General features: G+C 52.7%; 8 protein-coding genes across 8 annotated transcripts; 3 read left to right on the forward strand and 5 right to left on the reverse strand.

Annotated features, from left to right (window-relative positions):
- Positions 1 to 360: 360 nt before the first annotated feature.
- On the reverse strand, positions 361 to 1,855 carry NECHADRAFT_79969 (uncharacterized protein; the record flags this gene model as incomplete). The annotated part of the gene is made up of 7 exons (XM_003048087.1): positions 361 to 542; positions 649 to 761; positions 865 to 1,023; positions 1,130 to 1,235; positions 1,500 to 1,692; positions 1,756 to 1,794; positions 1,850 to 1,855. 7 exons carry the CDS (start codon positions 1,853 to 1,855, stop codon positions 361 to 363), a joined length of 798 nt encoding a protein of 265 aa, XP_003048133.1.
- A 3,855-nt stretch (positions 1,856 to 5,710) lies between these two features.
- NECHADRAFT_106113 (uncharacterized protein) lies at positions 5,711 to 6,949 on the reverse strand (the record flags this gene model as incomplete). The annotated part of the gene is made up of 1 exon (XM_003048088.1): positions 5,711 to 6,949. The coding sequence occupies one exon, from the start codon at positions 6,947 to 6,949 to the stop codon at positions 5,711 to 5,713; it is 1,239 nt and encodes a 412-aa protein (XP_003048134.1).
- A 598-nt stretch (positions 6,950 to 7,547) lies between these two features.
- Positions 7,548 to 9,576, reverse strand: NECHADRAFT_40267 (uncharacterized protein; the record flags this gene model as incomplete). Its single annotated transcript, XM_003048089.1, has 3 exons — positions 7,548 to 8,270; positions 8,315 to 8,388; positions 8,433 to 9,576. The coding sequence occupies 3 exons, from the start codon at positions 9,574 to 9,576 to the stop codon at positions 7,548 to 7,550; spliced, it is 1,941 nt and encodes a 646-aa protein (XP_003048135.1).
- A 514-nt stretch (positions 9,577 to 10,090) lies between these two features.
- On the reverse strand, positions 10,091 to 12,334 carry NhATM1 (uncharacterized protein; the record flags this gene model as incomplete). The annotated part of the gene is made up of 2 exons (XM_003048090.1): positions 10,091 to 10,263; positions 10,318 to 12,334. 2 exons carry the CDS (start codon positions 12,332 to 12,334, stop codon positions 10,187 to 10,189), a joined length of 2,094 nt encoding a protein of 697 aa, XP_003048136.1. The 3' UTR covers positions 10,091 to 10,186.
- A 1,650-nt stretch (positions 12,335 to 13,984) lies between these two features.
- On the forward strand, positions 13,985 to 15,739 carry NECHADRAFT_93258 (uncharacterized protein; the record flags this gene model as incomplete). Its single annotated transcript, XM_003047907.1, has 2 exons — positions 13,985 to 15,485; positions 15,531 to 15,739. 2 exons carry the CDS (start codon positions 13,985 to 13,987, stop codon positions 15,737 to 15,739), a joined length of 1,710 nt encoding a protein of 569 aa, XP_003047953.1.
- A 4,274-nt stretch (positions 15,740 to 20,013) lies between these two features.
- NECHADRAFT_60721 (uncharacterized protein) lies at positions 20,014 to 21,789 on the forward strand. The gene is made up of 4 exons (XM_003047908.1): positions 20,014 to 20,297; positions 20,354 to 20,937; positions 20,986 to 21,294; positions 21,373 to 21,789. The coding sequence occupies exons 1-3, from the start codon at positions 20,105 to 20,107 to the stop codon at positions 21,274 to 21,276; spliced, it is 1,068 nt and encodes a 355-aa protein (XP_003047954.1). The 5' UTR covers positions 20,014 to 20,104; the 3' UTR covers positions 21,277 to 21,294; positions 21,373 to 21,789.
- Positions 21,790 to 22,351: 562 nt separating this feature from the next.
- Positions 22,352 to 24,328, reverse strand: NECHADRAFT_39989 (uncharacterized protein; the record flags this gene model as incomplete). Its single annotated transcript, XM_003048091.1, has 3 exons — positions 22,352 to 24,050; positions 24,132 to 24,221; positions 24,294 to 24,328. 3 exons carry the CDS (start codon positions 24,326 to 24,328, stop codon positions 22,352 to 22,354), a joined length of 1,824 nt encoding a protein of 607 aa, XP_003048137.1.
- Positions 24,329 to 24,704: 376 nt separating this feature from the next.
- Positions 24,705 to 26,270, forward strand: NECHADRAFT_60724 (uncharacterized protein). The gene is made up of 4 exons (XM_003047909.1): positions 24,705 to 24,815; positions 24,886 to 24,974; positions 25,021 to 25,910; positions 25,958 to 26,270. The coding sequence occupies exons 1-4, from the start codon at positions 24,784 to 24,786 to the stop codon at positions 26,039 to 26,041; spliced, it is 1,095 nt and encodes a 364-aa protein (XP_003047955.1). The 5' UTR covers positions 24,705 to 24,783; the 3' UTR covers positions 26,042 to 26,270.
- The last annotated feature ends 9 nt before the right edge of the window (positions 26,271 to 26,279 follow it).

The raw sequence follows: 26,279 nt of genomic DNA on the forward strand, positions 1-26,279 counted from the left end.
TAGAGGATGTTTTGGGAGGCATGGCACTGTTGAGGACGAGCACGGCACGTTTTTTCAGAGGTCAAGCACAAGTACAGGGCACCAAGACACTAAAGCGGTCGCGCACAGTTCACTAGAAGGAGATTTACAGTCATTACAGTCATTGCAGTCAGGGTCATCAAGGATCATGTTTGAGCGAAGCAAGAGTGAGTTTTATTTGAGTGTGTGTGTGTGTAGTCTGTAGTCCCAGTCCATCCATCCAGTGTGTTTCCAAGGCGTGTGCGGAGTGTGTTGGTGTGTGTGGTGTCGAGTGCGTGTGGTCTGTCGAGAGAGCGAGAGCGAGAGAGTGTGCGTGGTCTTTGAACGCGAACAAGGTTGAAGTCATCTGTTGCCCTTTGCTGCGTAGGACCTCAGTCCTTTGCGCAGGCTTGCAAGCGCTGAGGAGCAAGGCCTCTCGTGAACCAGAGATTCAGGAGCAGGCCTCGCTACCCAGCACTTGCGAGCCTGCAGCAAAGGACTGAGGTCCCACGCAACAAAGGTCGCACAGTACTCTCGGGTGTCAGCTTGTTAGCCGTGTACCAGTCGTAAGTAACCTTGCGAAGCAACACGATCTGTAGAGGGAGATGATTAGTACAAGTCAAAAGGCAGTTCAAGGTGGATATTACTTACATCGTGCGCCGAAGTTGCGCTCAAGGGCAGGGTCGATTGGAAGCGGCTCTGCGATCAAGGAGGTACTGGTCGCGAGAGGCACGAGACCCATCAGGTCGGGGACGGCTTGAGCTCTAGGCAAAAAGCCCAAAATCTTGCAAGCCTGCGCAGGGACGAAAGACTGCAAATTCTGTGTCAGCACAAGTCAAAAGGCAGTTCAAGGTGGATATGACTTACATCGTTGTACTTCCAGGTGGGACTTCGAAGGCGATGCTGGTAGGCGCGGCTTCAGAGAAGCCGCCAGCTTCCTTGATCTCCTTGTATGTATACCCATCGGCTCGGCGATCAAGCAGGTACTGATCCTGAGATGCGCGAGACCCGTGAGGAGGAGGAAAGCTTTTGGGTAAAAAGCCCAAAATCTTGCAAGCCTGCGCAGGGACCAAAGACTGCAAATTCTGTGTCAGTACAAGTCGAGAGATGTTTCAGAGTGAGCATGACTTACCCAGCCTTAGACCAGCCAAGGCGGCCGCATGTCGACCAGAGGGCCTTCTTGGGCAAAAAGCCCAAAATCTTGCAAGCCTGCGCAGGGACCAAGGCCAGAAGGGCATCTGCGAAGTTGATGAATGCATAGCCAACAACCAGTCAACACTACAGAGTACCAGTGCATCAGTATGCCAAAGAGGTTTCATTCAAGAATGCAGAAGGGAGAAGGCTGGGGGGTGGGCATACTGGTTGGTGTTGTCAACGACGCGACCTGCTCTGCTTCGAAAGGAGACAGGAGCAGGCCGTTCGCCTCAAGCATGACTAGGGGCCCAGCCACGCTAGCATGGATGTCAGGTGGGCGACAGTGAAGAAGACTCTTGGAGACTTACCTTGGGGCGGTAATGCTCCGCTTCGAGCATGACCGAAGAGTTGCGAAACTTCTGAACCAGTGATGGGATCAGTCTCAAACGTTGCTGCGATGCCGTTGATGTACTCTTCATCAGGAATCTGAATCATGGTCCAGTTCTCTTCCCAAGGCGTTCCTTCGCCGAGGATGACCCATCTCCAACAGTCTGACTTCAACTATCCCTCTCGATTAGTTCACTCCATCTAGGTCATCATGGGGAAAGCAAGTGCAGCACGTACCATGATACCGTTCAAAGTGGCAGTCCTTGCCCTGAATGGCTAGGGTCTGTCAGTTCCTGTTGGGTAAGCAAAGAAAAAAGAGGGATGAACTTACTGGCATAAGAGGCCTCAGGCCTCCGATGGACGGGCCATGCCGTTGAGGTTGGCAAGAAGCCAAAACAAAACCGAAAAGGGAGCGAGAAAAGCAGCCGAGAGAGAGCGCGAAGAAAGGAGCAAGGCGAACCAAGAAGAACCAAGACAAACCAAGACAAACCAAAAAGAAAGGCCAGAACGATTCAGAAGCGGAAGCAAGTCACCATCGCTTGGCAAGAAGCCAATTGCCAGGCCAGAGACCTCCCCTAGCCAAGAGTTGCCTCAAGGCTAGCTCCGCCTCGGGAGAGGCGGGTGGAAGTTCTGACCATGGCTGCGATGGTGACTGCTGATGATGAAAGGAAGAAAAGGTGGGAGAGGTGGGAGAAGAGGGGGATTTTATAGCTGTGGGAATTGAAAAAGTGGGTACGGCTGATCTGGGTGATTTTGCGTGCGCGTCTGGTGTTGACGGCGAGCGTGGCCGCCTGGCTGCAGGTGGTCGGGGGGCAACAGCCCTCACCACGCGACCGTCTCGAGGTACGTACCACGCATGAACGCTCAGTCAGAGAGAGCTCGGAGGATCAGTTGCCTTGTCGCGTCGTTTGAGAGCTGGTTTGGGGTCTTGGGGGCGCGCGGTCGTGGTGCTGGACCGTCGCCTGCCTCGATCCCCTGAGCGGCCATCGCATGCACCTCTGTCCCAACCAAGATGCCTGCGACCCGTGTAACAATTATTGAAGCATCTTGAGCGTGCATTTATCGTTAGTGATGCATTAAATGTCTTGTAAATTAATCATATCAAATGTAATTTTACTTCGTAGCTGCCACCCTGACATTCACCATCATCCTGCCCATGATCTCAATATTTGCATCGTCCTGTGCTGTTGCGAATTCACTGTCGTGCACACTGCTTCTATCTCTATCTCCCATGCGCTTCGTGGCCAAAAAATGCGGCGCGGGTGAAGCATTATCACAGCCAGTCTGCCCATGGACGCGGATGAGGTGAGGATGACTCCCTTGAAAATACTCAGGGCAACCACAACCACAATTAATTTTGAAGATAAGAATATGCCTCGGAAGCTAAAAATTGGCCCATCATGAGAAAAATAGGCGCCCATTTTTAATATCGTGTGTTGTCGCAAGATCACGGGCAAGTGTCCCTCGCCATTTGAGAGATGTCGTCCAACGCCCGCCTGGACCCCTGTCGCGCCACCCAGTAACTCACCTAACCCACTGACAGCTAACGACCTGCGGCTCATACGCCCCCCCCTGTACGACCGATTTTCCCCTGGACGCCCCCACCGGCGAGGGGCTGCCCCTCGAGAATCGATCGCGCCGGGACTGGCGAACCGGCAGATCAGCCAGGGGTGATCCCGTGCCCCAGGGTCCAGCTATAAAATTCCCCTCCATCCGACCCCTCCCCCTCTTCTTCTTCTGTTCTCCTCATGTCGTCGACCATGCTGGTCGAGCCGGTAGCACCTGGAGCTCAAGAATCCTGGGTACTGCGAGCCTCCTACAGGTAAGGGGAGGGGACCAGTCGCTTCGGCGGCTTGGCGGTGATTAATTTTTGGTTTTCATTGAGTTCGGGGCCTTGCGCTTCGGCTTGAAGAAGATCTCTTGCCTTGGTGACCATGATGTGATGCTTGTCTTGGTGGAGCGATGTTGACTGGGCGCGTGGAGGGCGTGGAGGGCGTGGAGGCGAGCTACGTGAGTTGGGTCGTGATGTTTGTTTGTGGTGTTGAGGGCATTCACATTTGCAGAGACCGAGATCATGTCAGGAAGACACTCCCCGAGAGTGTTGACTTCATTATATCCGTAGTAGCTATCACCAGTATCTATCGCCATGTCCCTTTACCCTGCTTGATCGTGTCCCTCCCCGTAGCCGCCACCGTCGAGCCATGAAGCCGGTCGCGCTCGATCGTCCCACCACGCTTATGGAGTTCCTCTGGTCGTTGGGGTGGGATTAGGGAGCGGGAAATTCCATGTAGTACTCTAGCGATGAGGATCATATCGTAGATGTGCCGTTCAAGAACCCCATGGCCCCCATGTTCGACGGGGTGTCGAGGCCTTTGGTCTGTCGCGATGCAGGCCGCTCGATCGCAGTGCTGGTGTTGACGTTTCCACCTCCCGTGGGGCACCCACCAGCAGCAACGAACCCAGACATTCTTTTCCCTGGCGTCTAGCCTTTTTACCTCGATAGAATACTCGCAGTTTTTGAAATTTCTTTGTCTGGACGTTTCGTCCCTTTTGTTGTCATCTCCTCTGTTCGGTCCTGAACATCCATCCATCCTCATTCTGGTCAGTGCCCCCATCACCATCTCTTCTGGACAGAAATCGCTGACCCCATCACCATCCCACAGCTTTTCAGTCCGCTTCCTCATCCCTTCGTGTCGAATCCCTCCCTAGAATCTTCGCTACGCTCGAGAAAAGACTTGCCTCCATCACGACCCTCCCGCCCTCGCTGCCGCTGCTTCGCAATCCAGCAGGCCAAGAGCGCGTTCGCTGCTCACATCGTACTCCACCATGTTCGTTCCGTCCTCTCTGATTTCTCGCCTGCATTCACTCATGCTTCCCTTACTACAGATCTCTACCCCCTTTTCTGGAGCTTCCCTCCGAATAGCCTCTCTCCAAGCTGATCGAAGCCGATGGTCCTAGACGCGACCGTCGACATCCATCATATAAGACACGAAGCCATCATAATCCCCAAGAATAGAACCATTTCATCGCCTTGCCCTTAAGAAAGCCGACAGTTACGCCCTTACTCCTGAAGCGCGACGCAAGACCATCCTCACGATACCCTCTGTTCTCCCCTACCAACGCCTAGCCGCGCCTATCAGGTTCGCCAAGGCACACATATCTCCTCAAGTACGTAAGAAATCTTTCTAATGACCAGAAAGACACAGGGCGACTATGTCGCTACCCGTTCGGGATACAGCGCCGAGCCATCAAGACTACAGAAGCCCATCAACGTCAGCTAGCCCTCTCACGATTCAATCCAGTCTCCAGACTACTGGCAGCATATCCAAAGGTCAGTATCTACCCCTTATATCTTTCGCAAAGGCTTGAGTGAGGCGCCTTCCTGAGCTGCCGCACTCGATCGATCCAGCCCTCGCATATTCACCCCATAACGGTCCTCTAGACCGTTATTCCTACAACGTCTTGGTTGCTGACTACCGTTCTTCCAGGATTTCGTACACTATAAACCGCGAACAAATCTAATCGAGCCCTACGAGATGAAAAGGAATCTACGATACCAGTTGCCGGGTTCTCGATGACCCTACTCCTGACCGAGACGAAAGAAAAGCTACACGAAACGCCTCGAGAAAAAGTCAAGATCTGACTCTCTGGCTCACAAAGAACTCCTTGTCTTCAAAGGCTCTCGGCAGGCTTCAAGGGGTAACATGGTGCTGGCCAAGGCAGGGCACCTTGGCTTTAGTCAGGGCTCAGCTATCCAGCAGTTCCCAGTCTAATTGCAGACAGGCCAATACTCTAGACAATTGAACCTCTAAACCAGAGGCCGGAGACCAAGCTACAGTTCAACAGCCAGACGATTTAAGAACAGGGGCTCACCAAGATGGCAGGTAAGAGTGGCTTCCCAAGGCTTATTTGCAAATCTGGGCCTACGACGGGGAGAATGGGGGAGAGGTAATGCCAGCAGGTCTCGAATTCACATCAGCAACTCAAGAAACTTCATACGCCATCACTTAGCTTCAAGCAAAAGACTTGCCTCAGCTGCCTCTATGAACTGACAGATTAGAACGCTCTCATCCAAAGCAGACCCCTCTTCCTCTCTATTCGTCAGACTCTCACAATAGAGAACTCGAATGCCTCCTCCATCTTCCAATTCCATCTATTTCTATGACCCTGTTTAGTCTAGACATCTCACTAACTACTTTCTTTCAACAGACCGAACCAATTCCTCCAAAAGCTCCGAAGCCCTCTCCCCTCCCCCTAACTCATTGAGTTCATCTCCCAACCGACCCGCCCTCTCCGCGAACCCCCGATCGTCCAAAATCTTCCTCGCCGCGTTCTGAACCTGCTCAGTCGAAGGGTTATCCGTCTTCAAGTCGATGCCAGCTCCCGCCCAGCTGACCCGAGCCGCCGTGTCCTTCTTGTCCTCCGTCTGACCTGCGCATATCAGGGGTACCTTGTGCGAAAGAGCTTGTGTTACGCTTCCGTAGCCGCCGTTGGTGATTAGGAGGCAGAGTTGTGGCAGGAAGAGGTGGTAGGGTATCCATTTGGCGTATCGTACGTTTAGTAGGTCTCCAACTCGGGATTTGATCTCTTCCTCGTGAGGCGAAGCAACCACCAGAAGAAGGTCAGGATCACCGGAAAGTGCCTCGATGGCTGGGATGATCAATGAGGTCGGATCCATTGCCAATGTGCCTTGGGTGATTCCAACAACCCGCTGGTGCACGACAATTTCATCCCACCAGGACGGTAGGAGGTCTGGATTAGTCGTAACCTGCGTGACAAGAGGTCCGACAAATTTGGTATGTTCTCTTTGCCCAGCAGGCTTTGGTAGGAGTTCGAACTCCAGCACAGGCGAAGAAGCTTGAATGTGGAGAAAGGGGCTGTAAGTGAAAGACTCGGTAGGTTCGCCATACGGCAAAGCCTTCAAGCCCAGCGATTTCCGTTGAGTGCTGATGATTGGTCTCAAGAACAGCGGCAAGAGAATCCACTGGTTAACGAGGTGGTGAAGATGATTCCAGGCCAACCCGAACCACGAAGTCGACGGACTGTCTCCAGACACAGCTTGAGGAGCTCCCCAGCTCGACATGTAGATGGGGATAACTCCTAGAGTCGCATACACTGGAATCTCGCCGAGTTCATACAACGCCCTCGCACCGTATGGCATGACATCCACCAAGAGCACCTCGGCCTTGAAGTCGCGCAGCACCCGACGATAATCGCTCACTTGAGCAATAACTCTCGAATCGAGCCGCCTATACACCTTGTCCAGAATTCCAGTCTCACTCTCTGCCATGAGCGGTGCGTCGACGACGGCAATGGCCTCTGTTGCGACAAATGTGGCTCCCACAGCGCGAACGCGGGCTTCGTTGTCGGAGCTGGTCAGCCATACGACGTCGTGACCGCGACGGACGAGGGCTTGGGCCACGGCTTGCATTGGGTAGGCATGGCCGGCTGGGAAATGAGAGTGTAGTAGTATCTTCATCTTGAATTGTCGAGTGATGGAGGAGGGGAGTTGATTATTGGCTGAGATGTTGCAGCGGTGTGTTGGGTCGTGGGGCTATCATGCAAGGGAGGGAGATAGACTAGATGTTTCATATAAGGACTATCAAACCAAGTATCAAATCTAAGTATTGAAGGAGAGTGTTAATATTCCGTGACTGATGATACTTGGGCTCCATCTCGAACAAACCGGTCCTCGAACCGAGCCTGGTGACAGGGTTAGCTGGGAATGAAGCTACCCTACACGATATGTCGAGATCACTGGGGAGAACACGACAACGGTCTCAGAGGACTACATGTTTCGTAAAGGGAACGTATAGGGATTATGACTAATTCATAGAAAAACTTTGGTCTCTTGGAAAGTCTTTGCCCATGATATTAGCAAAATTATGCTCAACTACGGCTCATAGTTGAACACTGAGAATTAAACCACCAAACGAGGTCAGAAAGCAGGCCAATCTCCCCACCAAACCAACTTCACTCCTACACACACACGACCTCACATCACAAAGGTACATTTCAACCCTCAAATTTTACTGACGACCAGCCCAGAACCTCAAGAAAGCCTCCTTCTTATCCTTAGGCGGTGGAAGCGGCTCAGGGTTACGATCTTTCTCCTCCAGCGGCATACCATCATTTCCAACATTCGTCACCGCGTTCTGCTGCTTGCCTAGGAAGTAATTCGTCTGGAAGAAGGCCGCGATGAGGGGAATAAACGCCAAACCCAGAGCCACAGAGAGGCAGTACCACAGAGTGTTGCGGTACGCAGTGATGGCGCCCTGTCGCATCGGGTCGTCAAACTCGTAGAGCGTACGGATCTTTGTCACGCTGCTGAAGAGCGTCTTGACGGTCGTTTCGTTTGCGGGCGGCGGGAGATGCTCGCGAAGCTGGCCGGGCATCTTGTTCGCCCAGATGACAGCGACTATGGCGCTTCCGATGGCGCTGCCGATCTTGGACCATAGAGACAGGAGGGAGATTACGAGGGCGACGTCTTGGTGGGGAACTGAGGCTTGAGATGCTACGCGTGAGCCGACGACCGACATAGAACCTCCAAAGCCAATGAGGATCATAGACATGACGAGGGCGCCTGTGTTGTTGGTTGCCTGGCGCTCGTCGAGGAGGATACCCATGCCGATGATCTTGACGCAGAGACCGGTGATCTGGATGGTTCGGTAGCGGTGCGTCCATCGTTGAGCGAGACCGACTAGTGGACCAGCCACGCAGAGAGCGAGAGTCAACGTGTTGCCGTAGTAGACCTACAAAGTCAGCAACGTCACCTTCAGCAGACAAGACAACTTACCCAGTTTTGGTAGCTCCAGTCCTTGGCAATCAACGTGTAAGAAGAAAAGTACAGTCCTCGGATGTTTCCAGCAACTAACTCGGTCAGATAGGCACTCGAAGCAGAGAGAGAAACATACGCATATAGAAGCCGTCGATAATTATGGCCATGATAAACGTCCGGTTAAACACGAGTCGTCGAGGAGCGCTTGGCACTCTTGCCCACTTCATCTCGAACACGACATAGAAGATGAGGAGAAGACCACCCACGATCATCATGGCGATGAGGGACTGGTTCCTCCAGCCATGCTCGGCGTATGTTTTGAGAGAGAAGGGGAGAAGGAGGAGAGACCAGCCGAAACCGAGGAGGATCAGACCAAAGGCATCAATTTCCTCAAGGTTGTGCTTCAGTGCCTCGAGCCACGTCTTGTTCTCTTCAACAGCCGGCGCGACGATGGCTCCATGGGGTCCTTCATATCCACTCTCCTGAGCAAGCTCCCTCGCAGCACGACGAGCAGCGTTGCTAGAAGCAATATTGACAATACCCTCCTTCTTAGCCTTACGGTCAAGGTAGATCAGAGTTGCAACAGCAGGCGAGAGAGCCACGGGCATGATGATGGCAAACATACCCAGACCCCATCGCCACTGGTTCCTAGCCTGAAGAGCATCGACAATCTTGCCAGCAAACCAAGTGTTGATAATGAAGGGGGTCGAGAGCATCGAGCTTGCGAAACCTCGCCACTCGAGGGGTGTCAGGTCGGCCACGATGATGTCGTTTGTTAGGTCGAGACCAGAGCTGCCGATGGCGACAAAGACTTCTCCGACAATGTATGCAGACACGGTCCGCGAGGAGGCGGCAATTATGTAACCGCAGGTATAAAAGAAGATGCAGAGGAGGTACGTGTACGGCCGACTAGTGATATCGGAAAACTTGGCGATAAAAGGCTTCGAAACAGCACTAATGATACTCGTAGCGATAGAAAGCGTCGAAAGCACCGAACTATGCCTCTCAAAGTACGACGAAGCATCAACGCTATAGTACGACGTGGTCGAAGAATCGAGAGAGTACGCCCACGCGCAGACAAGGACGGAAGCTCCCACGAGCCAGAGCGTCTTGCGGTCCGACTTGGCCTCGCGGTAGACAGCCTCCATACGAGTCACGCCCTGCGATTGCAAGACATTTCCGACGTTGGAGAGTTGCTTGAGGTTCTCGCTGCTGCCGGAGTTGACCCTCTCGGGTTGAGCTGGGGGACTTGGCTCGATGGCGTCTTTGTCTCCAGACATGATGGATGATGCTTGACTGGATTACGATCTCGGCTGGACAACGATGGCTGAATGATGGATTGACTATCTAACTCATAGGCGCTACGTGAGGCATTTGTACTTTTCTCCCCTGTTGCCATAGCGGGTAAGTCCAGCATCCCCAAGGATCGTCACCCACGCATACCCAACCGAAATCGCCCGCTAGGTGTAAGTTCGTGATCTAATCTAATCAGATCAGCAGTGGAGAATGGGCAATTCTCCATCAGATAATTTTTCCATCATCAAGACCTCGACTCCAGCCTTAACGGGCCGAAGGCAAGAACCCAACATGGGAAATATAGAGTGGATAAAAAGTCCAGTTACTCGGTAAAGTATATCGTATAGGGCTCATCACGAGGCCTTTTGCAACGTTGTATAGATGGAGTCTTTCTCCATAGAGAGGCTCCCTTTTGGCGGCCGATCCCTTCAGCGGCCGCCTGTTTAGTCGGCCGCACCTTGTAGTGAGTTTCCACTTTTGCATCCCACGCTCGTTTCGCGAGAAATATCGTCAAGTTTTTATTGATTGTCTATCCATAATGTCTTTGTGATCACTGACCAAAGCGTGGATCCTCGTGCCACTTACATACTAAACTCACCGGGAGCGAGCCTCCTCCTCCTCCTCCTTCTCCTCCTTGGACGTCCCATCATCGTGGAACCTCGTTTCTTGAGCTAAGAATGTTCATGTTAGCGTAGGTAGATCCTTGCAGAGATGCTTCAACTCACCACTCCACAGTTCGGCGTAGACCCCCGCGCGGTCGATCAGTTCGCGGTGGGTTCCCATTTCCGCCACTTGCCCCTCTTTAAGTACGATGATGATGTCCGAGTCAAAGATGGTGCGGAGACGGTGGGCGACAAATACGCTCGTACGGCCCTTTTCCCGAAGGATGCTGTTGATGTTGAGCATCAAGGCCTGCTCCGTGTGTGTGTCGAGGGCACTTGTGGCCTCGTCAAAAAAGAGCAGAGGAGGATCCTTGAGGAGCAGACGGCTGACAGCAAGACGCTGCTTCTCTCCTCCAGAAATCATAAGTCCTCTCTCACCAACCTTGGTCTGGTAACCGTCAGGGAACTGCAGAATCGTGCTGTGAACGTGGGCCCTCTTGGCAACAGCAATAACCTCGTCGTGGGACGCGTTGATGGATCCATAGCGGATATTGTGCTCAACCGTGTCGTTGAAAAGGGGAGTATCCTGCGGCACGACTCCGATGGACCTCCGGAGGGACTCGAGGTTGACGTCTCGTATATCCTGGTCGTCAATGAGGATCCTTCCATCCTGAACATCGTAAGACCTGAACAAAAGACGCAGCAGCGTGGACTTGCCGCACCCGCTGGGCCCGACAATGGCCACCTTCTTGCCCGCAGGGATGGTCAAGGATAGGTTGCGCAGGATGGGGCGGTCCGGGTGGTAGGCAAAGTTTACGTTTTCAAACTTGATCTCGCCGCCCTTGGACAGCACCAGGGGCTTGGCGTCGGGCTTCTCCTTGATGTTGGCGTTGACCTTTTGCAGGTTGAACAGCGTCTCCATGTCCAGGAGGGACTGGCGGAGCTCGCGGTAGACGGATCCGAGGAAGTTAAGCGGCACAGAGAGCTGGAAGACGAGCTGGTTCACCATGACCAGGTCGCCCACCGTCAGGCCGCCAGAGGCAACGCCCTCTGCGGCGAGGTACATCATTCCGGTAAGTGCCGAGGAGAAGATTAAGTTCTGTCCGCTGTTGAGAAAGGCCAGAGACGTTGCCACCTTGATAGAATTCCGCTCATACTGCTGAAGGGCCTTGTCGTAACGCGCCACCTCAAACTTTTCGTTGTTAAAGTACTTGACAGCCTCGTAGTTGATAAGCGAGTCCACCGCCACAGTCGAAGCCCTGTTGTCGGCCGCGTTGGCCTGTCTCCGGAACTTGGTTCGCCAAGCTGTGGTCCAAATAGTAAATGCCGAGTAGCTAACCATGGTCAGGACTGTGAGAGCCGCAAACTTGGCGCCATAGTTATATGTGAGGATTCCGCAGACCATGCTAATCTCAAGCGCAGTGGGCAGAATATGAAAGACCATGCTCGTCAAGATGAAGCTAATTCCCTTGGTACCGCGGTCTAGGGCCCTTGTCAAGCCACCGGTCTGCTTGGATAGATGAAAGGTGAGATCAAGTCGGAGTAGATGCTCAAAGACGTTGCCCGCAACTCTTCGGATAGCTTTTTGGGCCACAGACGCAAACACAGCGTTGCGCACCTCCTGGAACACCGTTGCGCCTATACGGGTCGCGCCATAGGCTAATATCATGGCTCCGGCAACCGTAGTCGCAGTGCCTCCAACCGCCGCAATGTCAATGTTCATCGAGTCCACGATACTCTTGAAGTAAAATGGCACCTGGACATTCATGACCTTGGCGCCAATGAGCAGCGACACTGCTAGTCCGACTCGCACCTTGGTACTCAAATCGTCCTTCGGCCATAGATACCGAGACATCTCTTTCATGATGGCCCAGTCAGCCTTGCGCTGCTCCGTCGCAGACTTGTCCACCGCCGCCAGAGGATCATTTTTGTTCGTCGCCTGTTTCTTCGCCGGAAACACAGCCGAGGGCTTTATAGGTTTCGTCTCCTTGGTCGCGGTCGTTCGGGGTTGCTCACGACGCGGGGCAGACGTCCAGAAGGTCTGCGACAGAGCCGGACGCGGCGCCCACGGCCGCTGAGGAAAAACCACAAGGCCACATCGGCATCCCAGCGGCGGGCGCTGCAGTAATCGAGGCATCATCGTGGTTGTTCAGCTCAGCGGGAGCTCATCATGGGATTGCGTCGGTGTTCGGTATTGGTGGGGGGAATGTCCGCGATTTGTACGACGACGAGAAAAAAGGGGGACAACAAGGTAGGTACCGGAGCCGCCAGAGACCTTGAGAAGCCTGGCTGCGATCCGGTAGCCAAAGAGGTGTCTATTCGGCAGGGGGATGGAGGATTAAAAGGAGACGGGTGAAGCTGGATGAAGCTCACAAGTCGACTTGCCGAATCTAGCGGGATATGATGCAACTGGTTGGCGCCTGAGGCAGCCGATTCATCGGAGCGTCTCCCCACGCTGACGTTGACTTGAAGCGCAACACAATGTTATGCCAAGGCTTCAATTGGGTTGATTTCAGGGAGTTGACGCTCTTGAAGGAATCTTGAAGGCTGCAATTGTAGTAAATACATAGGAATGAATGGCTTGGAAGCGCCTGGCAACGACATCTCCAAGTCGTGCACTTACACCTCTCGATGGTGCAATTGAATAGCAATCGCGCAATAGCGTGGAGAAACGTCGCCAGCTGAATTGCTCGGCTCGTTATCTGTGGAAATGTGATCCTTGGCTTCTCGTGAACGCATAAGAGTTGCTTCTTTGAAAGCCCACCAAGTAAACACTGGTCACGACACCACACTTTGTCGTGACGATCAGAGCTGGAACACTCACAGTAACGCCTATCTCTTCAACAAAGGGAGAGACAATCGATTGGCTCGATTGCCCGTCCAGAGAGTCTGTCTTACATGACAGCGCCCTCCCAAGAGTCAATGTCCTACACACTTTCCATGTGTCTCAGGGGGTCAAGGCTGTGTCTTCCCAACAAGTACTATTTTAGGACACATGCAGCCCTACCCGCGGCCCGAAATAAGCGAGTTTCTAGCAAAAAAGGGAAGCCATCGCGACAAGTGCCTTGAGTACAACATTCAAAGATCATGATGGCAAAGTAATAGCGATTGGCAAAAAAGGTTCCAGGGGGAGTCGAACCCTCGCTGGCGGAATCAGAATCCGCAGTCATAACCGTTAGACCATGGAACCATTCGAGCCGGTGTACCGGCACGCATGGGTCTGCGATTTCTGAGTGATCAGCCAGATACTTCGACATACATAGTTTTGCTGGGTGTTTCGTTGTCGTTTTCATTGCACATCATTGCCTGGAGCGTGTTCCCCTAGCCAAGGAACTTCTTCTCTGTGTGCTATTTCCTCGTTCTGAAGCGGTTTGCGTGGTCCAGAACAGGAACTGTAAACGCATCGGAACACGTACGTCTTCGTCTCATAGACAGGGTTTGGAGATATGACAGAGATCTCAAGGCTTCAGATGACAGAAACCAGCCGGAAGAGGCAACAAGCTTCCTGTCCTCTCACCAGAGACGTTTTTGTCGACACATCTTCACAACAAAGGACAATGTTGTTGTTGCGAGGTCTGACGCGCACTGACCCGACCGCTGTAGCGGCTGTCTACAGTGCACAGCCCCTATACCTCAGCAACGCCAGTCAGCACCGGCGGGTCCCAATTCTCAGCGTTCACTTCAACATCTCTCAGAGATTGACAGATCGCCTCAACCGTCATCTTGAAAGGGCCTCTCATCGTGAAACTTGAGTATCTGGCTCTAGCGGTATCGTCCGCATACTTTCAAGATGAATGGTCTCGAGGCGGTACGACAACGTCTTGAGGAGAACGTCGTCCCTCATCTCAAAGAGACTCCCCTGCTCGCCGCCATCGTCACAGTCTTGGTGCTTGTCGTAACGACGAGGCTCTTCACTGGTGGCTCTTCTTCTCAGAATGGATCTAGGAGTCCTACTCTTGCGCCTTACTGGATCCCTTTCTTTGGCCACGCTCCTCGACTCTTTCTCAGCGCCAATTTCACATTGACGCGTTTCCGAAACCGATATACCCAGGGCATCTTTTCTATTCGCCTATTCCAAAGCATTCATTCCTTTGTTTTTCGACCTTCCCTCGCTGCCAAACTACTTGAGTTGCCCGAGTCGGTCGCAGACAAAGAGTATGTCGCCAGACGTCTCATGGTCAGCAACTTTCGACTCTCCAAGAATGATCTCGAGGCCTATGACAAAGCCGCCAGCGAGGTTCACCAAATCACCAAGCAGTATCTCTCCGGCTCGCACCTGGAAAGCCTTGTAAAGGCCAATGTTCGGGACTTGGATGATGTCGCCGCTGAATTGGTTTCCTTCAACAGCTACCAGACCGACCAGATGGAGTGGGAGAAGATGGCCGAGGCAGATGTCGTGGAGACTGAAACGAAAGAACGAGTCATGGAGGCCGATTTCCTTGAATTGATGAGGAACTTTGTCGCCAGATCGGCCACTGCTTCCGTCTTTGGCACTGATTTTGTCGAAAACTTTGATGACATCTGGGAGCATCTCTGGGTCTTCAACGACGGCTTCCTCTCTTTGGCCATGGGCGTTCCTCTCTGGGCACCTCTTCCAACTTCTCAACGGGCTAGGATCGCTCTTGGTCGTCTACACTCCTTTATGCGAGAGTTCCATGAGGACCTGGACAAGTTCTTAAATAACGAAGAGCCTGGTATGAGATGGCAAGATTTCCACACCATCAGCCCTCTCGTTCGCAAGCGAACAGAAGTCTTCCGAAAGCACAACCTATCCATTGAGATTCGAGCCTCGCTCGATGTAGCTCTGTTCTGGTCTGTGACAGCCCACTCCACCTCAATGGTCTCCTGGTCTCTCTTTGAGCTCTACCAGGACCCAGTCCTCCTAGAGCAGATCCGTGATCAAGTCGCCCCCTTCGTCCACGTCGTTCAGCCCAAGAACGAATTCGGAGGTGTCGTCTGGGTTCCCCCCAAGATTGAGAAGCTCGATATGGAGGGTCTGATGACAAAGTGTCCTCTCCTCAAAGCTGCTTACCTCGAGACGTTGCGACTACACGGCGGCGGCTGGTCCGCGAGGCTTTTGAAGGAGGATGTAGTCCTCAAGGATGAGGGAGAGGCGGGTTACGTGCTCAAGAAGGGCACATTTGCACATGTCGTTCCGGATCTGCATCGCACCGATCCCAAGGCCTTCTCCGACCAGCGAATTTGGCACGTTGGACGGTATCTCGAGGATGATGTAGACTCCAAGGGAACCAAGATACAAAAGGTCAACCCAAAGACGGTACAGGCATCTGGTAAGTTTACATATCCCTCCGATCGATCACAACTAACCTTGGCAGATGGAACTCTTACAATGTGCGATGACTCCGACTTTACCATGAGAAAGGTGTATATGTACACTTCGGTTCTCATCTCACTTTATAATGTCGAGCCGAAAAAGGGTGGTGATTGGGTCACGCCAACACTCGTCAAGGGAGTGGCTTCAACTCGCCCATCACGGTCGATCAGGCTTTGGATCAAGCCAAGAGCATTGCCAAAAGCCAAGTGAGAGACGATCTAATATTGGGGTTTCTGCTATCGGGGAGGGACATTTTGAGGTCAGGGTGACGGCGGCGGCTTTTAGTAAGGTTACTTCATGATCAAGACTTGGCGGCGCATCTTTGGGGGTTCTCAATAGACATGGTGTGTCGTTTCGGGTCTACGCGTTCAGCAACATCTCGTTCGGCTTGCGAATGGGTTTGGAGGTTATGGGGATCATATCGTTATTAGTAAAGGGCCACACAAACACCGTGTGCATGAAGCTACATGGGGAACATGGCGGGTGATGGGTGATGATAATAACTACTCTCTATTCAGTTACAACACCTTCTACTTCTATGGAGGCATGTTTACATGGTCCTCATGAGGGAAGCAAGATGCCCAAGATGGCAACCGGGGTTCGGTGTACAGTAAATCTCCGTCCCTGTCCTGCCACGCCGGCAACCGAAGCTCGAAACTCGAGGAAACTTGGACATCAGAGCATCCTCTTGCTTCTCATAACGCAGCTATTCGCGTTGTATCTCACTGTCAACACTTTGATCCGCACTTCATTCGTTACACGCGTGTCAGACCATTGGACTAAGAGTTTTACATACACAGAACATTCCGGTTTCCATTCTTGAAACTACCATTGCACCCCAACACGTCCATCAAGCTTATTCTCTGCAACTCTAAGCTCTTGGCACCCTCACCATCTCGCCCTAGGGCCTAGTGGGGCATAGCGACAAGTTCTTACATACACAAAACTGCAAAAAAAATATCCACAACCCCCAAAAAAGGATTGTGAGCACATGTGCTCCCCCGGGAAGGCTCGAACTTCCGATCTCCCGATTGTCTAATGAATAACAGTCGGACGCTTTAGCCAACTAAGCCACAGGGGATTAGCTAATTGGATGGTGAGGAGCCTTCGAGTTGGGGCTCATGTTCGCCGGGGTTCTCGGTGGAAGGTTATGGGAAGAATTGGGTCTCGGTTGAGTTGGGATGTGTCCTGGAAGTGACTGAGAGCGTGTGAGGAGACAATTAGCCGTGGTTGGGAAGAAGGCGGTCAAGTAGACGAAGGAGAACCAAGAGAACTCGGCAGCCAGGAACAAGCCACAAGAAGCAGACAGAGTACGGGCAAACGACAAGGAATGGCGTACATCATGACTCCAAGGACAGCAGACATATTTGCAAAAACAAATCAGGTTAGTAGCTTGCAATTTGTCTTCAGTCTACGGAGCTAGCAGGGAGAACGATGCCCAGAGATCGCCATTGAAGGCCAGTCCGGAACCTATCCATCGTCTACAGGAGACAACAAAGTATGCCAAACCCGTCGTCAACTTAAAGCTATGCAGTCAGAATAGTATTAGCCCATGGCAATAGCCTCAATGGCATTCGAGTTACTTAAACCCCCATCAAGTAAGAGGTCAAGTCAGTCCAAACGTAGTCCATTGAGTTGCAGAGACGACCCAATTCACACCAGCCTTCAAAAAGAAGGCCTCAGAGACATAATTCTCGCAAAAGTAATGAGTGAAAAATCAAAAAGAAATAGTTGCTCCCCCGGGAAGGCTCGAACTTCCGATCTCCCGATTGTCTGCAAGTAACAGTCGGACGCTTTAGCCAACTAAGCCACAGGGGACTTGTTGTTGAAGGCCGGGTCCGAAATAGCGTCTAGCTGGGATGGGAGACCAGAGACAGGTCAACGGATGTAAATTGGATACTTCAATTTGACTCGAATAACCTGTGTTTTATTGTGAGAGAAGAGAGCAGCTTGGTGTTGCTTCAAATAGTCCAGGTGGTTGTGTGGGTGGACCGTCTTAGACCTTGCTTGGGAGTGTTTGCTGGACAAACATCATTCGACTCGGCGTCCTCGTGGCACGAGTCAGCCATCAAGCGTCTTGAATACACCAATTGAGAGCTGACAGAGGTTCTAACAACATAGTGGCCTCATAATACCATGCTAGAATGAGAGTGAGGCTCACAAACTCTGCCTGTGTGTCAAAGTAAGATGAGATGACTTACCCTGTACACTCACCACAGGATATCTCGAGCTCCCAATTACACGGCATTCGTATTTTTTAGGAGTCTCTTCAATGTCTGAGTCCCTAGTGGGATACGTGTATATCACCTTGCGTTGTTGCAAGTATTTATTGCATAGAGTCATGAACTTGTCCTTCATGATGTTTCTCCCTTTCGGCCCATCAAAACCAAAGAAAAGATAAAATCCAGTCTGCTGACCCATTGTTGGGAGAGGCAGCCCGTTCGGAAGAAGATTCGTTGAGGCAGTCGGCTGTTTATTGTGGCAATGGATCTCTTAGGATTGATATTTTATCTCAACGCCGAGAAATATACTCGAGGCGTGTTACTTCGTGTCGTTTTTGTTAAGCCCCTATATTCGGTCCATTAATCGCCCAAATCGTCTTGTGGCAGTCACGCGGACGAAGGATGAGAGCAACATGCTTCAAGCCTCCACAACCACAATCACATCTCACGAGAACTCACCCGGGCTGTGATTGTCCCTCCTCGGTGGCGTCTCTCATTGTCCGCCTTACCATGCTCCTGAAGAGGATCAAACAGGGGCTGACGTGAGGTACTTCCAATAGCATAGTCTGAAACCAACTGAGGCTATGCTTAATGATCCCAATCCTTTGTCAATGGCGGAGTCTGAGGCGGATTGGGATGTTTTTCAACAAAAAGGTTGATCCGTCGGTCCGTCCGTTGGCTGTGCTTGAGAAATTTCCAATGCATGATACTTTCGTCATAGGAATCTGTCCCGACGATCCCCGGCTGGGGTCCGGAGACAACATCGGCGATCGGTGCTGCTAGGCAACGACATACGGGGCCGAAGAGGTCGGCCTCGGATCCGGGGAAGATGGAGCAAAAACAGCTAAAAGGTGAGATTAACAAATGAGATTTCTCCGAGGCTGTGAAGGAGGCTGTGCGGAATACGACTCAATAGCTTCACCTTGTTGGTTAATAAGTCCCGCCCTGCCTTGGGCGGTCAACCTTGCTCAGCAAAAATCTGCTGACATTGGATGAGCATCGAATAAATTGGACCGGTCTAGATGATCAGCAACCCCATTGCTCAGCCTTGAGGGATAATCCAAAGTGGCAACTTTAAGCAAGGCGCGGTCCCTAACGTCAATCTCAAAGTCGAGAAGAGTTCTAGAAGCACAAGCATGTGTCGTATATCGTGGGCTCGGGTTGCGGTGCCGGCGGTTACCAGATGGAGCTCATGATTGACAATCATGTCACCAGCTTCTGCGCCAAGGGGAAACTATGACCAACCATCAGCAAGTGGAGGAGATTGTCTTTGGAGGCAGTGCATAGGTCACGTTCTTGGCTGCGAACGGTGTTGGACATTGGCGACAGCGTAATGATTGGGTAGACCTTGGTTCGGTAGATTGATAGTGCCTGTTTTGGAGATTTCCAAAGAAGTCGGGCGCAAAAAAGGCCTTCTCTCGTCTCTTGTCACCAACATTCGTCCCTGCATGTTTTTTGTACTGTAACGCCATGAGCGCATTCTGTGGAGGCTGAGTCGAATACGACGGGCTCAACACCCGCTATCCCGATCCTTCAACGAGGAGTCGCCGGAAAGAAGCGAAGCGAAGCGATGAATTGGAATGGCTGATGATGGTTGCGACAATGACCAACAGACTAGCACTGCTCATCGTTACCGGGTGCGCGACAGACCGAGCGACCAAGGGTCTTGGGTTGTCTTGGCCATGGTGTAAAGGAAACAAGCCCGGTCACGTTATTTCCACAAATTCAATGTGCCGTATCCCGAGTTATCCGCTCAAATATGAGGGAATATCGGTTCCAAAGGGCGTCGTGTGCTAGGTCGAAAAAGGCTGTTTGAGGTAAGACCACCACCTTTTTGCTTCTCGCATTGATCGTATCTCTTGATACCTGGGCGGTCTCGTCCTGGGGGAAGCTCTTTCCTCTGTTGAAGCCTGGTCGAAAGATCAAACCCTTGCCCCGCACGAGCTTCTGGTCACACCAATCAAGACACTCCATTGGAGAATAAAGCGGGACTCGACATGTGTGCCGACAGGTCCCGGCCTGCAATGCCACGCAAGCTCCACAATTAGTGGGGCTGGTCGCTCATCACCTGTGCTCGAAAATCAGTACGTACCGAGAAAAGCTCCCTGCAGGATGAAGCTCAGGTTGTGTCGGGTGCTCCTTCCAGCGACGTCGACGTCACCCCAGGACTTGGCTCTTCTCGGCGCACGAAGGAACAGCGTGATGAGATGAGATTAAATAACACGTCTTCCCCCACCCCCAGAAACTTGGTGACACCATCATCTTTCTCTTTTCACACTGGATTCACGAGTACTATCTGATTACACTTGCACAAACTACTTCAATACAACTAGAAGCTCGACGTAATCTCACCATGTCTTCTACAGACGGAATGATCAACGGCGGAGGTTCATCCTCCAAGGCTGCCGCCCCTGCTGAGGGCAACGGAGGCTTCCAGGCCCAGCACAAGATGGCCGTCGTACCTCCCAAGAAGGAGGATCTCCAGCGTAGCTACGCTAGAGTTGTCGAGGACAATGTCACCCCCGATGGCTGGTACGCCAGGATGAGTACGCAACCTCCAACAAACTGATTATCAGATGCATTCAAATCTAACTCATCCCAGAGGATACTCTTGGTGTTGTCATCGGAACCATGGGCGCCATCCCTTGCTGCATCATCTGCCCCAACCCCTACAAGGAAGTCCACCAGGGCAACGTCGGTCTCGTCACCAAGTTTGGAAAGTTCTACAAGGCCGTCGACCCCGGTCTGGTCAACATTAACCCCCTCAGCGAGAAGATCATCCAGATCGACGTCAAGATTCAGACTGCAGAGGTTCCTGAGCAGATTTGCATGACCAAGGACAACGTCACGCTGCGTCTCACCTCGGTCATCTACTACCACATCGTGGCTCCTCACAAGGCTGCTTTCGGCATCAACAACGTCCGCCAGGCCCTCATGGAGCGTACTCAGACCACACTTCGTCATGTCGTTGGTGCTCGTGTTCTTCAGGATGTTATTGAGCGTCGAGAGGAGATTGCCCAGTCGATTGGAGAGATCATTGAGGATGTCGCCGCTGGATGGGGTGTTCAGGTTGAGAGCATGCTCATCAAGGACATTGTTTTCAGCCAGGAGCTGCAGGAGTCGCTCTCCATGGCCGCTCAGAGCAAGCGTATCGGTGAAAGCAAGATTATTGCCGCCAAGGCAGAAGTAGGTCACAACATTCCCCCTCAGACCAACACTTGCTAACAAAACCAGGTCGAATCCGCCAAGCTTATGCGTCAAGCTGCCGATATCCTCAGCTCTGCTCCCGCCATGCAGATCCGATACCTCGAGGCCATGCAAGCCATGGCCAAGTCGGCCAACAGCAAGGTCATCTTCCTACCCGGCGCGAACCAGACCATGGGCAACGCCCTCAACGCCGCCATGGCCGCCAACCAGACCGGCGAGTCCAGCAGCGCCCAAGCCGAGGGCGGCTACCAAGACTTTGGAGGTCAGGACCCAGGTTTCCAACAAGCCATGCACGCTCGCGTCGTGGAGAACATCTAAATATTCTCCCCTCACATCGTGTGTTCTTCTCTTTCTAGCAAACCGTGGAGGCAATGGTTGGCTAACGCTTAAGGATTTCCCTTCGATGGGGTTTAGCCTGGTCTACTTGATTTCAGAAGCATTGCTCCCGCTGCTCTCTTCTCGTCTTCAACAAGCAGCAGCGCTACATCTCCCGTTGCAGCGGAGATGCTCGAGCGTTACTCTTTCAAACCCCATGATTTGTTACGACTTGTTTCCTGTTACGCCTGCGTCGTGTTTTGCCTTTCGATACCCTCCTCGACAACCGAAAATCGCGCGCCTTGACTTTTTTAAACTTCTGATGTATGTATTTTACTTTGGTTTCTTTTATGTGGAGGAAAGGGGTGACTTGGGTGCGGTTTGGTGGGATACCCAGGTGTGCTCGACGGGGCAGTCTTAATGAAGACCAAGTCACCAGGATTATGAGATTATGCCGTGGTTTATGTTATGGAGGATACCCCGATCGTTACGTCAATCAAACTCGTTTGCGCTATGCTTCTGGTGTCACCGTGATGATGCTCCTGTGATGTCTACAACAATGTTTTATACCGACTCATACTATCACTCACTTCGTGACAAGCATTTGAAAGCAATCTGAACTTAATAGTTTCTCTTCTAATTCCCATCTGCTATCCATAAGATACACGGCGTCTTCTGTTCCCCCTCCTTCAAAGTCCGCAAATCTACTCCAGCGAGATTGGAATAGGCAGAGGATCCGAGAAAATACGAAACAAGAAACAACAGTGACTAAAACCAATCACGCCAATATGCCCCTCCGTCCAAACGCCAGCCAGTCAGGAAACAAGGTGCCCGCTGGCAGAAGCTGCCAGCCAGGAGTCTCTCAGGTATCATATAACTACACATCGGGAACCGTCCAATCATTTTTCTAGTGCTTTTCGTCGCGCTCTCTTGTTTTGTTTGGGGATGGTCCGTCGTCAGTGTCCAGACGAGTAAGAGTGAAGCAAGGGGGACGCTGACGATTAAGTCTTGCGATCCCACCTCCGTGTCTGATTCAGCGTCGCCGCAGCGTGAGCTGTGACTTTTTCCTCGAGGGCACCTAAGCCTCAGAGTGGCGCTTCTTCTTCTTCTGCTTCTTCTCCTTCTTGGGCTCGGCCTCGTCTTCTGAGTCGTCGTGCTTGCGCTTCTTCTTGCCCTCAGGGGCAGCCTCCTTGGAAGGTGTCGACTTCTCCTCGGCCTTGCGCAGCTTCTTGAGCTCCTTCTTGCTGAAGACCTTGGGTGTGCCGTCGTCGTTGAGCTCAACGTCGCCTCGCTCGTACTTGCGCTTGAACTTCTTGACCGAGAGACCGGCCTCCTCGGCGAGGCGCTCGTAGTCGGCTTCCGACAGCTTCTTGGGCTTGGCAGGGGTGGTGATGGCAGCGTCCTCCTCGTCGCTCTCAGCATCCTTCATCTCCTCATCCTCAACCTCCTCAATGAGCTTCTTGGACTTCTTGCTCTTCTTGGCAGGAGTAGTACTGTTGGCGGCCTCCTCATCGACACCGTCGGCGTCGCCGTTGTATCGGCGAGTCTCCTTGAGAGTGAACTGACCAGCGCCAACAATCTCACCAGAGGGGGTGACGTTGGTGCCCTTGGGCAGAAGGGGCTTGCCTTCGAGCTTTCGGAGGTGGTTCTCGAGCTTGATGCGGTTGCTGAGACCAAGGATGGCGCGCTCCTCGTCATCGACATCGTCCTCGAACTCGCCGAGAGCATCGACACGCAGACCAAGAGCAGCCTTGGCAGCCAGCATACGGGCAATCTTACCCTTGTTTCGGCCGTTGGCCTGACCGATGAGCGACGAGTGGTAGATGAGACCATACTTGGGTGTGTCGTGCTTGGTCTTGAGAGCGCGGAACAGGGCCTTCTCGGCACCGAGAATCTGAATGGTAGAACCAGGGGCCTTGGCCAGGTTGATGAGGGAGCCAGCGTGGGCGATGAGGCGGGCACCAACGAGGTAGCCGACGAGGGCAGTCAGGTTGGGGGCAATGGCGCGCATACGGTTCTCGAGGTACGAGGACAGCTGGGTTCGGTAGTTGGAGTAGACAATGACCTGGTCAGCCAGCAGCTTGATGTTGTCAAGATCCTCCTCGGTAATCTCAGTACCCATGCTGATCTCAGCAGCGGCCTTGATGGCGGCCTCGATCTCCTCAGGCAGGATCTCGGAGAGGTCGCTCTCGGAAATGTTGGTGCGCATGCCGACAGCGAGGATGACACGGGCATAGGCCAGGTTGTCGTTGAGGATCTTGGCCATCTCAGGGAAGTGCCAGCCGTACCACTCCTTGGTTCGCATGGCGTAGACGTTGAGCTCCTTGTCGAGATCGTCGAGGAGCTTGATGGCCTGGATGATCATGGCGTCGACCTTGTCGGCCGAGAACTTGAGCTTGTGGCGCGACATGGAGTGAGACAGACCCAGAGCCATGCGGTCAAAGTTTTCCTCAACAAGACCAGGAATGAGGTTGGAGAGCGAGCCACGAATGCCACGGAACAGATCCATCGTGTTGGAACCCGAGACGGGAGAGATGTTGAGCGCGGGCAGGTTGGAGATGGCCGTGCCCAGCTTCATGTCGGCGACGGCGAGCGAAGCCTTCTTCTCGGACTTGAGGTCCTCGAGGAGCGCGGTGAGCAGCTCAGGGACCTTGCCATCCTTGAGCGCGGCGGCTTCCTCGAGAGCGGTGGCGGCGCTGTCGAACTTGACGAACTTCTTGAGCTTGAGCCTGGAGGAGAAGATGGTGTTAGCGACGGTGGCTTGTGTTACTTGCCATCTAGTGGACACCCAATCTCGTAGAGAAGACATGGTGTGCAGTTCAATCGTTGGCAATGACAGGATTGAAAAGGAGACTCACATCTCAACGACCTTTTCAGGACGTCCCAACTCGGCTGCGAGTTCCTCATTCTTCAGCATCTTCTTGTCGGTGGCCTTGAACAGGCCGTAGCTGCCAATTGTTAGCCCATCCGCGTCTCGAGTACCAGCTCGTTCCTTCCGAGTTCTCCAGGTCGCGACTTACCCTGCCGGCGTCTCTGCAAGCACAAAGAGCGACATTGTGAATGTGAGTGTATGGGCTCCTCCCCGATGTTCTCGCGCTGGTCGATTGGCGTCGTTGCTTCCTCACGAGGCACAATCCCGTTCCGTTGTGCGAGGCTGCGAAAGGAAAGTGCGAGGTGCTTGCGATGGAAAAATTTCAGTTGGAAGCTCCAAAGTCTCCACTCAAATTTTTTGGTCTTTGGTTGCAGGCGCAGAAAGTGGGATGCAGGTCCACGGACAGCGGTGCTACTATATTCCGGGCGGGTCGTGGGTACGTACCTTTGCCCAACCTCCTGGCCACTCACGTGTCGACATTCGCGACGCTCCAGCTTGCGTCGTCGCTCCAAGGCTTGGGAATGCTAGGCGACCAACTTTGACGATCGACTTCAACCATCTCACGACCGCGCAGCCGTCTTTATCTCCTTATACGTGATAATCTCGAGTCGAACGAATCGCGACGAATAATTGACAAGATGGAGGGCCTTCTCTTCAACGTCAACAACGGGTGCGTCCTACTCCGAGCTAGGAGCTCCATGATACACGAAGCTGAGATGGAGACTAACCCTGGCCAACAGCTACGTCGAGGGCATTGTCCGCGGCTACCGCAACAGCCTGCTCACTGGCCCAGCCTACAACAACCTGACGCAATGCGAGACCATCGATGGTACGTACATCATCTCATTAACAATGTCCTCTTCTAACTTGCTCAGATCTCAAGCTTCAGCTCGGTCCTGCTTATGGCGACTTCCTCGCCTCTCTCCCTCCTAACCCTTCGACGTCCGCCCTCGCAGCCAAGACCACCGACAAGCTCATCTCAGAATTCCGATATGTTCGTGCTAATGCTGTCGGATCGCTTGCCACCTTCATGGACTACGTCACCTACGGCTACATGATTGACAACGTCGCCCTTCTCATCACCGGCACCCTTCACGAGCGCGACACCCGCGAGCTCCTTGAGCGATGCCACCCTCTCGGCTGGTTCGAGACTATGCCCGTCCTCTGCGTCGCCACCAACATTGAGGAGCTGTACAACAGCGTGCTCATCGAGACCCCTCTTGCTCCCTACTTCAAGGGCAGTCTGAGCCACCAGGACCTTGATGAGCTCAACATTGAGATTGTCCGAAACACTCTCTACAAGAACTATCTCGAGGACTTTTACAACTTTGTCAACACTCACCCTGAAATGGCCGGCACTCCCACCGCCGAGGTCATGTCCGAGATTCTCAACTTCGAGGCTGACCGCCGAGCCATCAACATTACTCTCAACTCCTTCGGCACTGAACTGTCCAAGCAGGACCGCAAGAAGCTCTACCCCAGCTTTGGCAAGCTGTATCCTGAGGGAACCCTGATGCTCTCCCGAGCTGACGACCCTGAGGGTGTTCGTCTCGCCGTGGACGGTGTTCAAGATTACAAGGCCTTCTTTGACGCCATCTCAGTCGGCGGTGGCCCTTCGGGACCTGGCAACATGGGTGGCGGTTCCAGTGAGGGCCGAACCCTGGAAGACATGTTCTACCAGAAGGAGATGGAGATTTCCAAGAGCGCCTTTACCAGGCAGTTCACTCACGCCATTGTCTATGCTTGGGTGAAGCTAAGGGAACAGGTGAGTTTCACCCTTTTCATCTCAACTCAGTCACTAACAAATCTCAGGAAATCCGCAACATTACCTGGATCGCCGAGTGCATAGCTCAGAACCAGAAGGAGCGCATTGGCAACTACATCTCGGTCTTCTGATTTCCTCGATTTAGCACACCCCCCGAGTCTCTTTTCTAGCATGATTTTGTGTAGTATAGCAGCAAACTGTTGAGTCTTAATGGCAACGGACTCGTTCCGACACTGGCGCAAATGGGCAAAGATAGGTTGATGCAAAAGGCGGCATCGTTCGCTTTCGTTCTTCCAGGTGGCTTGTATTGTACATAGAGAGAAACACACGTTATTCTACAAAGACAGCCGTTTCTTCGTCTCTTTTTTT

This window comes from Fusarium vanettenii (assembly GCF_000151355.1).
Source record: "Fusarium vanettenii 77-13-4 chromosome 5 genomic scaffold NECHAsca_12_chr5_2_0, whole genome shotgun sequence".
NCBI lineage: Eukaryota > Fungi > Ascomycota > Sordariomycetes > Hypocreales > Nectriaceae > Fusarium > Fusarium vanettenii.

Bases quoted from the DNA above. Each gene is read 5' to 3' on its own strand.
- NECHADRAFT_60721 (XM_003047908.1), top strand. From the start codon at position 20,105: ATGTCTTCTACAGACGGAATGATCAACGGCGGAGGTTCATCCTCCAAG. The intron at 20,298-20,353 runs GTACGCAACCTC...AACTCATCCCAG, and splicing joins TGGCTGGTACGCCAGGATGA to AGGATACTCTTGGTGTTGTC. The intron at 20,938-20,985 runs GTAGGTCACAAC...TAACAAAACCAG, and splicing joins TTATTGCCGCCAAGGCAGAA to GTCGAATCCGCCAAGCTTAT.
- NECHADRAFT_60724 (XM_003047909.1), top strand. From the start codon at position 24,784: ATGGAGGGCCTTCTCTTCAACGTCAACAACGG. The intron at 24,975-25,020 runs GTACGTACATCA...TAACTTGCTCAG, and splicing joins GCAATGCGAGACCATCGATG to ATCTCAAGCTTCAGCTCGGT. The intron at 25,911-25,957 runs GTGAGTTTCACC...AACAAATCTCAG, and splicing joins GGGTGAAGCTAAGGGAACAG to GAAATCCGCAACATTACCTG.